This window comes from Terrapene carolina, unplaced genomic scaffold, assembly GCF_002925995.2.
Source record: "Terrapene carolina triunguis isolate 2854851 unplaced genomic scaffold, T_m_triunguis-2.0 Scaffold199, whole genome shotgun sequence".
NCBI lineage: Eukaryota > Metazoa > Chordata > Testudines > Emydidae > Terrapene > Terrapene triunguis.
Window position 1 is genome coordinate 1,960,639 of NW_020664550.1, and position 13,229 is coordinate 1,973,867.

The following is a 13,229-nucleotide window of genomic DNA, read 5'->3' on the forward strand; positions in this document are numbered from 1 at the left end:
GGAGTCGCTGTTTGCCCCTACGCTCCTGTGTATAAGAAACACACACCAGGCTGGTGCTCAGATGAGAGTCCTGCGTTGTTAGAGAAGAGCATGCGGCAGTCTGGACTCTGGGGTATCTCCCAGCTCTGCCACAGGGCTGCTGTATGTCAGGGAGCAAGTTCCATCCTGGCCTGCACCTGTGTGTGTCCCCTGTAAAAGGAGGATAATAATGCTCCCGTTTCCCAGAGGCATTGAGAGGCTTTTGTGACAAAGGTAGTTAGTGAGGCGCTTTGGGAGTGTTGGATGAAATGTAACACAGCTGTGCAAATTATTTGAAAATGCTGTTCACCATTATTGCCAGGCTTCTCTGAACCATAAGGGAAAAAGGAAACCCTTGTTATAGGCTGGAACGTGCGTGCGGCACAAACATTTAAAACTGCGCAAGATAGAAAATAAGTGTGAAACTAGCCGTCTCGCGCAATACCTTCCCTGTCCGAGAGGGCACAAGACAGCCTCTCTGGGATTCGTTTAATTCCGTCTCTGGGAAACGGGCCTTTCCACCTGCTAAACATTTCATATGGTGCTTGCCTACCAAGGAGCTGACAGGGTGCCAATCCAGCGTGTGGAGGTGCTGTATTAAGGGCGCAAGTCACCAATCCAAGGGCTACCTGTTGCAAAGAGGAATCTTGCACTGGAAAGGCTGAAGTGCAATGAGATGTGACTGGCTTGAGTGGGCAGGCATTGATATTTGGAGCACTTGCTTCCTCCTTGCCTAGATGGCAATTCATACCATTTACCCAGGATGCCTCCAATGCTCTCTGTCTTGAAGACAACTTATTCTCCTAGTGCTCTGAAGGGCCTTCCTAAACGGTGTCAGGGAGATCTCCGGGACCGGTCCTGGAGAAATGCTGCCCTAGGCTGACTCGTTCGTTGTGCAACCCACCTGAATGCCACAGATCCCCCGGACTGTAATGGCTTCATCTTAGAGATGAACCAAGGCTCCCACTAGGGGACATGCCAGGCTCAGACGCTTGTTCTGTAGAACTACGCGTCAGTAGAGCTCCCCTGCCTGGGCCTGGTGGCTCTGGCAGACACTCCAACGCCGCGGTGCCGTGGACCATGCAGGAGCATGGATAGGTAGATACCAGGGGGCACATGGCTTGGTGGGTATCTATTGTAAGATGGGCCCAGGCCTGCAAGATGCTGAATGTGGGGTGCTGTGTGCTCTCAGTTCCTGTTGACCTCAGCAGGAGTTGAGGGCACTCTGCCACTCACAGGATCAGGGCCTAATCAAGACAACTGCCAAGATTATCAGCACTGGCAAGTGATTGCGAGTGCCGGTCACAGGGCGGGCTGGCCCTTTAAGGGATCAGCCCACCTGTGCCTCTTTAGCCCCCTCCCAGATCCTTTCCCCTGACCTGGCATATCCCTGCTGGTCCCTTCCTGACTGAGCTGTTTGCCTGCTTTTTAACTGAGGACCTGGTGACTTGCAGGGCTATCACCTGGCCTTAGCCGTCTCCCAGATGGGGCTAACTGGGCACAGGAGGGGCTGGGCTTGCATCCCTTAAAGGGCCAGCCCATCCTGTGACAGCACTCAAACTGAGACACCTTAAAGATCTCCACTTTTCAGAAGGCGCTGAGCTCCTGTCCACTGTAAATAAGGCCCTTTACAGTGCTTCCGAAAATAGAGGTGCCTGAGTCAGTGTAGTCACTTGACAGTCTTGGCCAGCGTGTGCGCTGCTTTGCCTGGGAAAAAAACGGGGGCCAGTTTAGTGGATAACAAAGGATGGATTGAGCCTTCTAAACGGCCTGATCAAATCCATTTCAGTGAATAGTTGAGCAAACCACAGAGCTGCTAAAAGGATTCACTGTCTTTTACACAGTAATGCCCAAACTATTACTCATTGTTTATAAGGGGCCAAAAGAGTGTGTGTCACTTTATAAATGCAGAGTGAGACGTTCCCTGAGGAACTTGCATTCTTGTTTGGATGGATATGGTACAAAAAGCTGACAGAACATTTAGCATGAGACCCCACACCCCCTAAACACGAATGCACTACTGTAAGTGAGTGCAAAAAAAACCCAGGATCCATGAATGTTTGTCCATAAGGGGGAAATATTGTAGATATTCAAATATTACAAAAATGATATTAAAAATAATGTTAAGGAACTAAAGACAAGCACACAAATGTGAGGAAATGCCCCGCTATGAAATACATACCCAATTTAGATAAAATGAGAGAGGCTCTTAATCCTCATACTTCAGGGCCTAAATATTCACCTGCTTGGATCAGGAAGTAATTTCCCCTTGTGGCAAGTTATTGCATAAATATCGGTAGCCGCATTTGGCATTGACCTGAGACTTCTCACTAGAGAAAAGATGGCAGACACCTAGATTGGTCTGTTTAATATGGTGACTATGCCTGTTAAACTTCTAGTATTCCTACCCGTTTAGGACAGGAGGGAGCGATTAGGACAATTAACGATGATGGGAAAGTTTTGATAAAAGCCTCCTGCTCTGTTTTGTGTTGTCACCATGCTTCGTATAGTTTCGTCTTCAAAACGCTATAATCTCGCATTATATGGATTGGCTACCTGAGGAATTCAGGCCCCAATCCTCTGCTGGGAGCAGCTCCATAAAAGTCACTGCCTATCCTGGAGAAAGTCACTGAAGGCAGCAAAACCACACCCATGTACACCAGCGGAGGACCTGGCCCTGAATTTTGTAGGCTCTCGTCCCATATAATGCAGGACTGTAGCATTTGGAAATTGTTAAAACTTTGAAAACAAAAACCGCTATAAGTTGGGCAAGGGCCAGACAGCATCTTCCTATGTATCCATCAGTGGTTTATTGTTCTAGGGCTTGATCCTTCCCTCTGGTTTATGGCACAAATCTTTCTGAAACTCAGGCACTGCCCACGTTTGCACGAGTACAGGGAGCTCTTTCTCCAGGATACATACAATGAGGAAATGTTGTTGTGCCACTTTGTTTTATGTATGTATGGTTTTTTTCTGGATCTGTCTCCTCTGCCAAGTTTTACCAACAATAATATTTCATGAGCCAGTTATGAAAGCCGGGAATTCTGATGCTCATTCTGCTAGCATAACATACAAGGTATACATATTCTTACCATGCTGGTGGGGCTTGAACACCATAAATGAGACCTTTTATTGTCCACTCTGTGCAAATAAATATTGTGCAGTGATTTCTGCTCAAAGAAAACTCTGCCTTTGGCCACATGATTGACAGCCCCTTCCATGTCTTGATGGATAGTAACCACACATGCAGGATAGTCAGCCAACCTAAGGGGTTGCCACGTGATTGACAGCTCCTTCCATGTCTTGATGGATAGTAACCACACACACAGGATAGTCAGCCCTCCCTCCTCCGCCCTTGTCAGACAAACCAGTCAGAGCTCAGTCCTACAATAGGTGACTTCAGTGGGTGTCTTTACTGAGGACTGGGGGACTGGGCCCTTAATGAGGGACAGAGGTGACTGTAGGAGCAATGGACGTTTCCTTTCCTGTTGCTATGATTGAGTGTGAGACTGAGACAGGCTGGAAGCTGGCTTGGTAACTTTGGGGACTGAAGTTATTGTATTATTATTTATATTGTGGAAGCACTTAAAGGCCCCAGCTGAGAGTGGGGTCCCATTGTGCTAGGCCCTGCACATAAGAGCGTCTTTTTTATTTTTTTTTTAAATCCACAGAACTATTCCAGCTTTGGGAGCTGCAGAGCAAAGCACTGCACCACCCTGGCCACGTGCCTCACTGCTGTCCTGGAGAGACCTGCCACCCCAGGAGCGAATGGAGAGTTAAATTTCCATGGCCCATTCATTCCTTGGCCTCTGCTGAGCCCAGCAGAGGGGCTTAGCTGTGGTGGTTGCTGAGGTGTGGATGCCTGTCCCCCGAGAACCGGGCTGAGGTTTTCCCTTCCATTTAAACCAAAAATACCAACAAATCTATTAAAAAAGACAGCACAGAAAAAGCTTTTGCCATCCAGGGACAGATGCACTCGTCAAGCCTCCGGGCGAGGTGCAGTTTGCAAACGTGCCCGATGCTTTGGGTGTACTAGGGATTCCAGCCGTTGGAGCAGCTATACCCGTGTAAATCCTCAAACCTTTACTGCAAAGTTGCTATTTGCACCAGTGATGCTCACACCTTGAAATCGGGCTGCGTGGAACCAGAGCAAAATGCAATCTTTGCCTGTCCACGTTAGAGATTTGCAGCTACCTTGGTGGTGGGAACTGGGGCAAATCCCCCAATATAGACCAAGCTGGTGCAACAGAGTTCTTACGGGGCTTCCTAGACCTCCCCTCGTCCCTGCTCCCAACCTCAAATCATCAAGGGACGGCACTCCTGGGCTTTAGCCTATGGACGCTCCTCTCATGAGTGCCAGGGGAAAGCTCTGACTCTCTGAAAGTGATTGGGCCCTGCAATCTGGATAAAGAGCCCCATTCTACCATCTTCCCAATAACCTGAGGTGAATTGTCCTTTCCTCCAAAACTTCAGTCAGTGGGCGACTAATAGCCCGTTCAAGCAAAAGGAAATTGCCCGAGGGCTGCAACAGCTGCACGTGAAAGAATTTGAAGAGAGCAGCACTGTGGCGAATGCCCGTTCTCAAAAGGACTGGGATCCTTCTAATCTGTTGGCTTCTCAACATCTCTTAATGTAATTTTCCGGAAGGTCAGATGGGAGGTGGAATTTAATCCAAGCTCTCCCTGGTGCCTATACAGATTTACCATTCCCCGGGTCCTGCTCTCCCAGTAGCTAATATGTCCAGGGGTAATCCGTTCAGTTGTGGATCATCAACGACTTCCCTGTGCTGTAACTTTCTTCTGTCAACGAAGGGAAAGCATCCTGCAAACGCTTCCCTGATGTGGCAGAAGGGCAGGGAGCATTGTTGCTAAACCTGTACTGCAGCACCCCTGGATGTGAGCATTCGGGGTGAGCGTGAGGTTTGCCTGTCTGTAGCCGTGCTGCTCTTCAGCACAAGGACGGCGCCGATGGTCCTTCAGATCGTCCACGTAACATAAGCCACACAACGTGACATGGAGCTTCCCGTGTGCCTCCTTGTTATGCGTTTCATTCTCAGGCACAGCAGTGACCTAGGCATTACAGGGACTAGGAGGGGTCTTCAGCCAGCAGCGCATCACATTGTTTTGGTAATGGCTTCAGTGCCTGGCACAGCAGGTTACAGCAGCAGATGTTCTTGGCTGATGGAATCTCAACAGCCTCTGGTGTGGTGCCCCCAAATCCACCAAAGACGCGTGGCTATCCTAATACAGTGACCTGCCTCGTCAAACAGAACAGTTCGCCTGCTCTAGTCATGTAGGGTCCAGTTAGTCCCCCTTTGCTCCTGCTGAGTTGAACCTAAGGGTACTGCAAGTCCCACTGGAATCCTTGGGACTGCCCGTGAGATGAGGCACTAGTCAATAGGACGAGGGGTGACGCAGTTCCATCTTTAAGGTGCAGTTGCAGCTTTGTCATGTTGAACTGTCCAAAGAGCAGATTGTGGGTATGTCTGCAAGTCAATCTGGGGGTGCCCAGCTGAAGGAGACATCCCCGCGCTCCTCGCACTGCCGTGGCTATGGTACTTTTAGCGCAATAGCTCAATGCGAGTGGCAGGGAGGCTAGCTGCTTCCAGTGCATTCCTTTCCAAGATGCTAGGCATATACTCAGGGTGGGTAGCCCCTCCTGCTGCTCGCACCGCTGTGGCTACACTCTGGTTTTAGTACGCTAGATTGATCCGAGCCAGCGTGGGTATATCACCCCGTCTGAAATGTAGACCTGCTGTGCGATTCAGAAGTGTTATTTGGTCCCTGGTTTCTCCTTGCTGCGTGGGGGGGAAGTACCCTGTGCTAGTTCTCTGCTTAGGACAGATTGCTTTCCCTGCCATGCCAGCCCAGCTGGAACGTTGTGGGGGATGGAGTTTTCCCAATGCTTGCTTGCTCTCTTCGCTTGGGAAGGAGAGAAGTGGCCCTGTGGAGCATGCATCCACTCCGGTAGGCAGTGTGGCCTACTAGACCGAGCACAGGATTGAGCCGCAGGAGGATCTGGATTCTATTCCCAGATCTGTTACCGACCAGCTGCGTAGTCTTGGGCAAATCACTTCTCCGCTCCGTGCCTCAGTTTCTCCTTCTGTAGACTGGGGCTAATGACACCAACCTGCTTCGTAAAACAGTTTGAGTTGTACTGATGAAAAGCACTATAGAAGAGCTAGGTGGTATTATTCTTATTACCAGCAATAAAGGTAGAGAGTGCAGGGGAATAAGGGGCACTTGATGCTCTCTTACACACACTCCCCCACCCCAGGTAACAGTCTGACCCTTACTGAGCAACATCTGATCCATAATGGGGGCCCTGTTTCCCCTTTGGAGTAGGATGGAAACAAATCTCAGGCTTAGATTCAGTTTTGAACAATGTTTTTATTATATGTTTAGTGTTCTCTATACAAAAGAATCAGTTTTTTACAGTGATTCTTACCCTCCCCCCCCCCCCAAAAGATAACTGAATATTTTGGCCTTTTTCATTGCTCATGCAGTCAGTTTATATATTAAACATTTCTCTATAGTCCATAAATCGTCTTGCCGTAAGCCTTTCTTTACAGCCTCAGATATGCATTTATCACGGGGGGGGGGGGGGAGTGGGGGAGTAGATTAACACAAAATAATTGTGTTTTCTTTTTAAAAAAGGCAAATAAATACTTAGAATGTATTAGAACGACCAGGAGGTTTTAGACAGAGATGGGGGTTAAATATTTACAAATGAAAAACAAAACAAAACTGAAAACCATAGTCCAATGTTTTCTTTCCAACACGAGCTGTGGAAATGAATGCTTAAAACTCCGTTGTGCAAAGGAAGAAATCTGTTTTGCAGATATGACATGGGTTCGGACTGCAATTGATATCACAATCCGAGAACAATGCCCACTTGAAAAGAACACATGGAGAGATGGGCGTTGCTGGGCAAAGGGAAAGCCACTGATATAGTGGAGTGTTTAAGAATTGGAAAAGCATTATTATTTCCTTTAATAAAATGGGTTGTTGTAGTGCACGAAACACGACGTTTTTCATTTGTACAAGGTTTTATTTTTTATTGCTTCACTGAAATCTTTCACTGCTAGTACAGAATTAACCTGGTACAATGCACATTGTTACAGGTGGCAATCAGTGCTGTTCTAGGACACGCCCTTTGCATCTGGCTACGTTCCAGGAAATGAATTCAGTGCCTCAGAATTCTTCCCGGGTCAGGACAGCTGCTAGCGTGGATGGGAAAAGGCCACGATGGATCGACTGAGTGCTGCTGGTCAGGTAAAGCATATAACAAGAGACAAAATCCTAATGAAGGTCAATAATGCTTCCCCCACCTTCTTAGCTGTCCCCCCCAAATATCTACAGCAGGATGTCTCTGACAAGTAATGGGTTGCATCTTGTTTAGTCACTTAAACACAATTCATAATAGGCCGATCAATCTCTGTGGTCAGAAACTTAGTAGAACAGTTGACCTCCGGGTCATTTTTTGCAGGGTGGAAATGCGGGAAGGGGGAAATGTGTGGGTGTGAGGAGTGGGATGACCTAGGTAGTTTCCAGGCAATTTAGACTTCAATAGCATTTCTGAAAGCAGGATTTCAAGAGTATGAGCTGTCATTCCATAACACAATCGATCCAACTCCTATATTTACTGTCTCTAAGGAAAATTAGGAGCAGCCTCAATATCATGCCTATGTAGCTCCTGTTTCTCTCCCATCGTTTATGCACACTGGATCTGCTGGAGAAGGAACAGCAGCTTGCTCTCATAAGGCCACATTTCAAACAGCTACAGAGCTTTTCCCCGGGCGTTGGGTACAACGGGGCCTTAGCAATGGAGTGTATAGCTAAGCTTCCCCAAGTATATATATGGTTTTAGTTTGCCATGTTACAGAAGTGGGTCCAGACTTGCTAAGTTTGGATCTAGATCTGGACTTTTCTCAGGCTTCTGAGCGTGCTCAGATCTGAGATTTTGGTTCAGGCCCTTCTCTAGTTCCTCATGTCTTCCACCAATTACAAATTTTAACAAAAGAGCTGCCAGTTTCAAGCAGGACAGGGCTTGAGTGACAGGGCAGTTGAAAGCGCTGCCTGCGTCTGGATGTAGAACCAGATTGTTTAGGGGAAATGCTGCCTTCACCAGCAGAGGGCATGCTTAGAGGAGTGGACGGTGCAAGGCCAGTTTACATGTATGTTCTTTCTATGCCCTTTTGGCATCATAGGCGGGATGGCTCAGTTGGTCAGACACACCACATGGTGGGGTGTTTGGTTGACCTTCAGAATGGGAGCAGTGTGCCCCTCTGGCTGCACACCGCAGCATATGCCCTGGGCACCTGAGAGTGCTCCGTAGCTGATGGGCTCTGCCTACCTGAGGCCATGGTGCACAGACCAGCCTGGTGACTTGGATGAATCCCCCACAAGGGCAAAAGAGAGAGAATCTGGATTGTTTGCATTGCACAGACCTCTTTGGACAGCCAGGTATTATAGATGAACAAGACCTATTAGCTCATCCAGTCCATCTCGGGGGAGACAGAGCATGACTGTTTCCTGCAGTATGTCTCCTGCAGTGCAGCTCCATAGGTCATCTTAATGGCTTATCATCTACCCAACTAAAAACATATTTGATGCCGGCATTGTTAATAGCTCTAGGGCCACTGTGGTGATTTTACAGTAAGGTCTCGTAGAAGTCATGCACATGTATTAACTTAGCCACCAAAATTCTAATTAGCCTTCAGTCAGATGGCTTTGGGGAAACACCTAATAAACCTTTATGGAAAAGACCTATGGAATATAATAGGAAATGTTATGCTCTGTGTAGGTTTGTGAACCTCCCTATAGATTTTAAAAGAGAATTACGTGTGCCTGCTGCAAAACTCTAGAGCAGTGGTTCTCAGCCAGGGGTCTGGGCCCCCCTGGGGGGCCACAGGCAGGTTTCAGGTGGTCCGGCAAGCATGGCCAGTGTTAGACTTGCTGGAGCCCAGGGCAGAAAACCAAAGCCCCGCTGCACAGGACTGCAACCAGGGGCCCCGAGTCCCACCACTCGGGGCTGAAGCCAAAGCCTGCGCAACTTAGCTTTGTGGGTCTCCCCTGTGGTGTGAGGCCCCAGGCAATTGCCCTGCTTGCTACGCCAGCCGTGGCTTTTATATGCAGAAAAACAGTTGTGGCACAGCTGGGTCGTGGAGTTTTGATAGTGTGTTGGGAGGGGCCTCAGAAAGAAAAAGGTTGAGAACCCCTGCTTTAGAGGCTGCTTCAAAAAAAAAACAAACAAAAAAACCCATACAGATGTTTTACTACATCCTATAGCTTTTTAATTTCCAGAGATCCGTACTCCATTTCAATAGACCCTTATTTTCATCCTTAGTAAATGGTACAGGACTTCTCCATAAAGGATGTGTGCTCTGCGCTTGGCTTTCTTTTTTAGATTCAGATCAATTTCTGGGGTAACATTGACTTCAGTGGAGTTAAACCAGCGATACATTTTGTCCATTTCCTCCTACATTTTTTTTCTCTTTTGTGGTTACTCAAGGAGCAAGGAACACGGTGTCAAGGTTCTGTATGCTGAGGTGTCAGGAACCTGACTCATCTGGTCTTTTTGAGGTAACCATCTCTAGTCTCTGCTGATCTAGGAATGTTATGGTGGCTTTAGTGAGCAATGTGTGAAATAGCCACAGAGCGAAGCACTTCTCTTTCCTTTTCCAAACAGATGCTATGTAGGTGGCTCAGTAAAGTGATTCACAGGGACAGAACATAGTGGGTGTGAATCACAGGCCAAGCTGCTCTCAATAACACCCTTGCAACTCCATAAGGGTGCAGGTGTAATACGGTGATTAATTGTGTCTCATCCCCCTCTAGTGGCTGGTCCAGAGAGAGGATAAAAACTTCCTATTGCTACCCGCCAATGGAGGCACTCCTTTAGCTCAAATGACAGAGGCATGTGCTTTTGGTGGTTCCTAGGTACATTCCCTGTGATGTTCCTGGGTGGGTGGGTGGGGAGGCTGTTACACCAGTGATTTGGCCTGTGTGTACAGCATCGCTTTAAATGATGATCCCAGACGTGTACACCACATGCCCTCTTAAACTCAGCACTATTTAAAATTTGGCTTAGTGTGTTATAAACTGTTCAGAGGTGGCTGCTTTCTTCCCTGGAAGTGAGTGTTATGGGTCTCCCCTTGCTATGGAACAGTGCCAGCTGAGTCCATTACAATTAAGCCTCTGGGTATAATGCATTTACATTGACAGTAACAGAGTGATGGTTACGATTTTTCTCCCTCTAAAGGAAAAAGTGAACTACCGTGGCAGGTGATTTCCTTTGTGGCTTAGACCATGTTAGCAGGAGTAACCCTATGCGTAGGAGGCAGCTTTGGCAGTCCTTTATCAGCAGTCTGTGACCCATTCTGATTCACATGGTGCATCTAACTTCTTTGCCACAGCTAAACTCTCCCTTCTGTTTCTTTGCTTGATTTGACTGTGTGTGTTACATAGGAATGGACCTAGTTTGGGTTTCTTTCTTAGAAATGCAAAATAGTTGAGCTGTTAAATATCATGGCAGCTTTAGGGAATGTGGCAAACATTGTGTCTAAACTATCCCTTTTAGTAGAAACATCTTTGTTAGCAAGATGTCTTTGTAGCAAAGTAGCTTGAAGCTAAAACAATTGTATGAATCCTACTGCATTTAGTCCATTATGTCCAACAGAACCATCTTCTTCAGTTAAAAAACAAAAACCCTGCTTAACGTTGTATAAGTGTGAAACTGTCTGAAGTCATCTGATCTCTCTCAGCAAAGGTACCTTTGGTTTCAAAAGTGCACGAGATGGGGAGAAGACACACGGCATTTGCCACTAAGTACGGGCTATTATAAAACTCTATCTTCTACAATGATCCATGCTTTCTCAGCTGGAAGGGCTGCACAGGCATCCTTATTCCTAGTGGACTGACAGACTCACGTCAGGGGCTTAAGCTGTGGGTGAATATTCTTAGTTTATTAAACTTCAGGGGAAGTTTGAAGCTGTATAAGGCATATGGAAGAGCATTGTAATGATAGAACTTCCTATAAAGACATGTTATTACAGCGTATTAGCAGGTTAGCTGAACTGAGTTGTCTTGATATGGAAATAACAAAACGGATGAGTGTTCCACATGCAGCCTTAAGCACATGGAAATTTCTCCTGTGGGGTGATTGATCGAAGGGGAAAAGGCCGCTGCACCAGGCTAAGAGGAGATTTCGAACTGAGAACAAATTGAATGACACCCTATTGATCAGAATAATGTGGAAGGAGATCCCATGTCCTGCGTCTTTGCCATTTACAGGCCTGGGCATCCCTGAAACTTTCAAGTTGCTTAGCAGCAGCTGCAATGCTGGGTTAATATAATTTGTTCTTTTACCCACCCCCATGGCTGTTAGGTGCCATCTTTTCATGACTGGATATATGATATCAACCCTTAGTCCCTTTTTCCTATGTTAATACTGGTCCTTCCTCTTTGCTTCCCACTGATTTATGGGTTTTTCCTTAAAAGTAGTGGGGTTTGCGGGGTTATATTTTTCTCTTATAAAATAAGAGTCTCCTACATTTATCCAGTGGCTGAGCAGTCGCTTGGAGTCAGGTGAGCTGCATCTGTCTGTCTTCAATCAAGTCCTACATTTCTTCCCCAACATCCCTTTAAAAAAAACCCCCAAAACTGTTGCTAAGTAGCATGGACGCAGGGTAATCTCACCCATCGGTTCCTTGGTGACAGAACCCAATGTGGATGTTTAGCATTAATAAGAGGTATAACACAAATCCAACCGCACCAATGAAAACCTCACGGGCATAGTCTTCCTCTGGGGCCCCAGCGCTGCTTCACCTTACAGGAAGGGTCTTTGCGGTGCTGACTTGTTTCGGAGGCGTTATGAGCGAGGTGTTGGCTGTAAAGACGTCCATCTCAAATACAGTCCCAGAGAATGTCCCGTTAATACAGTAACGTGTTGTTTCTATTCCTAGCTGATTGACCCCTCCTGCTTCCTTGTGTGGAGGCCTTGTATCCCCATCCCCCTTTCTCTGATTTGGGACCTTTCTCCAAGAAAAATAACTTTGAACCCCAAAAAAGGAAAAAACCAGAAACCTCAGCAGTGTAAATGGTTAACCAAAGAGAGGTTAACATGGTCTAAAAAAGAAGACATGGGGAGGGGTTGGCGGTCCAAGTTCTAAAGCCCAGGGTGTAGAACCTGTGCGTCCTGCTTTTCCTCTGGCCCCTTTGGTTCAGCTCAGATTTCAGCTACAGCTACAACACGTTAGCACCCCATGAATCCTTGCCATTCACTTGTTTGCTAAGGATAGGATGGCATTGGACTGGACTGGACTGTTCTGTTTTTGTTTGATCTTTTTTCATTGTTTTTTTTTTTTTCATACTCGGGTTCCTGTTGGTGGCGGCGGTTTTACCCCCATCGGCTAGGTATATATTTGTCGTTGTGGTTTCAATGTATTTTGTTACGCCAGGGAGTAGATAGCATTGACGGGGGATGTGGCTTCCGAACTCTCGTTGCCTTCTGTCTCCTCCTTGTCCTTCTTGACTGTGTACTGGCCAATAAAGGAGCCGTCCTCGTTGAACTGCCCTTCGCCCCCCTCTCCATAATCCACCAAGCTATCGTCGCTTTCCTGCTTTATGGTGCCGTCCAAGGAGGTGTGGCTGCCTGGTGGTTCCTTGTTGTCTTCATCGCTGGATGGCAGAAGACAGATACACACAGTAAGAATTGACAGTGTGGCGTTCAAGGGACACTGTTAAAAACTGGGGGCTGGTTTCTCAAATAAAATCCAGTGTGTTTGCTTACAAGATTCAAATGTACAAACAAATCAGGCTGCTGTAACTGCAAATGGCTAGTCACAATTCCCCTGCTATGCAAATACAGCTGCAGTAATTGCCTGCTTATATTAAGCACACAGCTGCATGTGCAGTTTGCACACTTAACTTTTTTGAAAACCCAGCCTCATTTTTATTTTATTTTTTTTAAGGAAAACAAATGTCCTTACCTAGTTTATAGATAATCCTTTGCTCAATCAATCGGGAAGAACATTACAATTTTTTTTCCTTTTAATTGTTTATCCTCTCTATTTACTTTTTGCATTTCAGTCATCCTTGGACAGTAAAATAGTTGGTTCCACTTTTCTGTCTAGTGAGTTTCACTTTCAGATTCTCTTGCACAGACATAATCTGTCCTTTAGATAGCCACGCCCACATGCAATTGGGGGT

General features: G+C 46.8%; 1 protein-coding gene across 1 annotated transcript in view; it reads right to left on the reverse strand.

The window, feature by feature from the left end:
* Window positions 1-11,972: 11,972 nt before the first annotated feature.
* Window positions 11,973-13,229, reverse strand: part of LOC112118404 (neurofascin) — a 100,699-nt gene continuing 99,442 nt past the window's right edge. Inside the window, exon 30 of the mRNA XM_024216694.3 lies at window positions 11,973-12,698. Within this exon, the coding sequence (XP_024072462.2) occupies window positions 12,470-12,698 (229 nt within the window). The 3' untranslated portion in view covers window positions 11,973-12,469. The remainder of the gene's footprint in view (window positions 12,699-13,229) is intronic.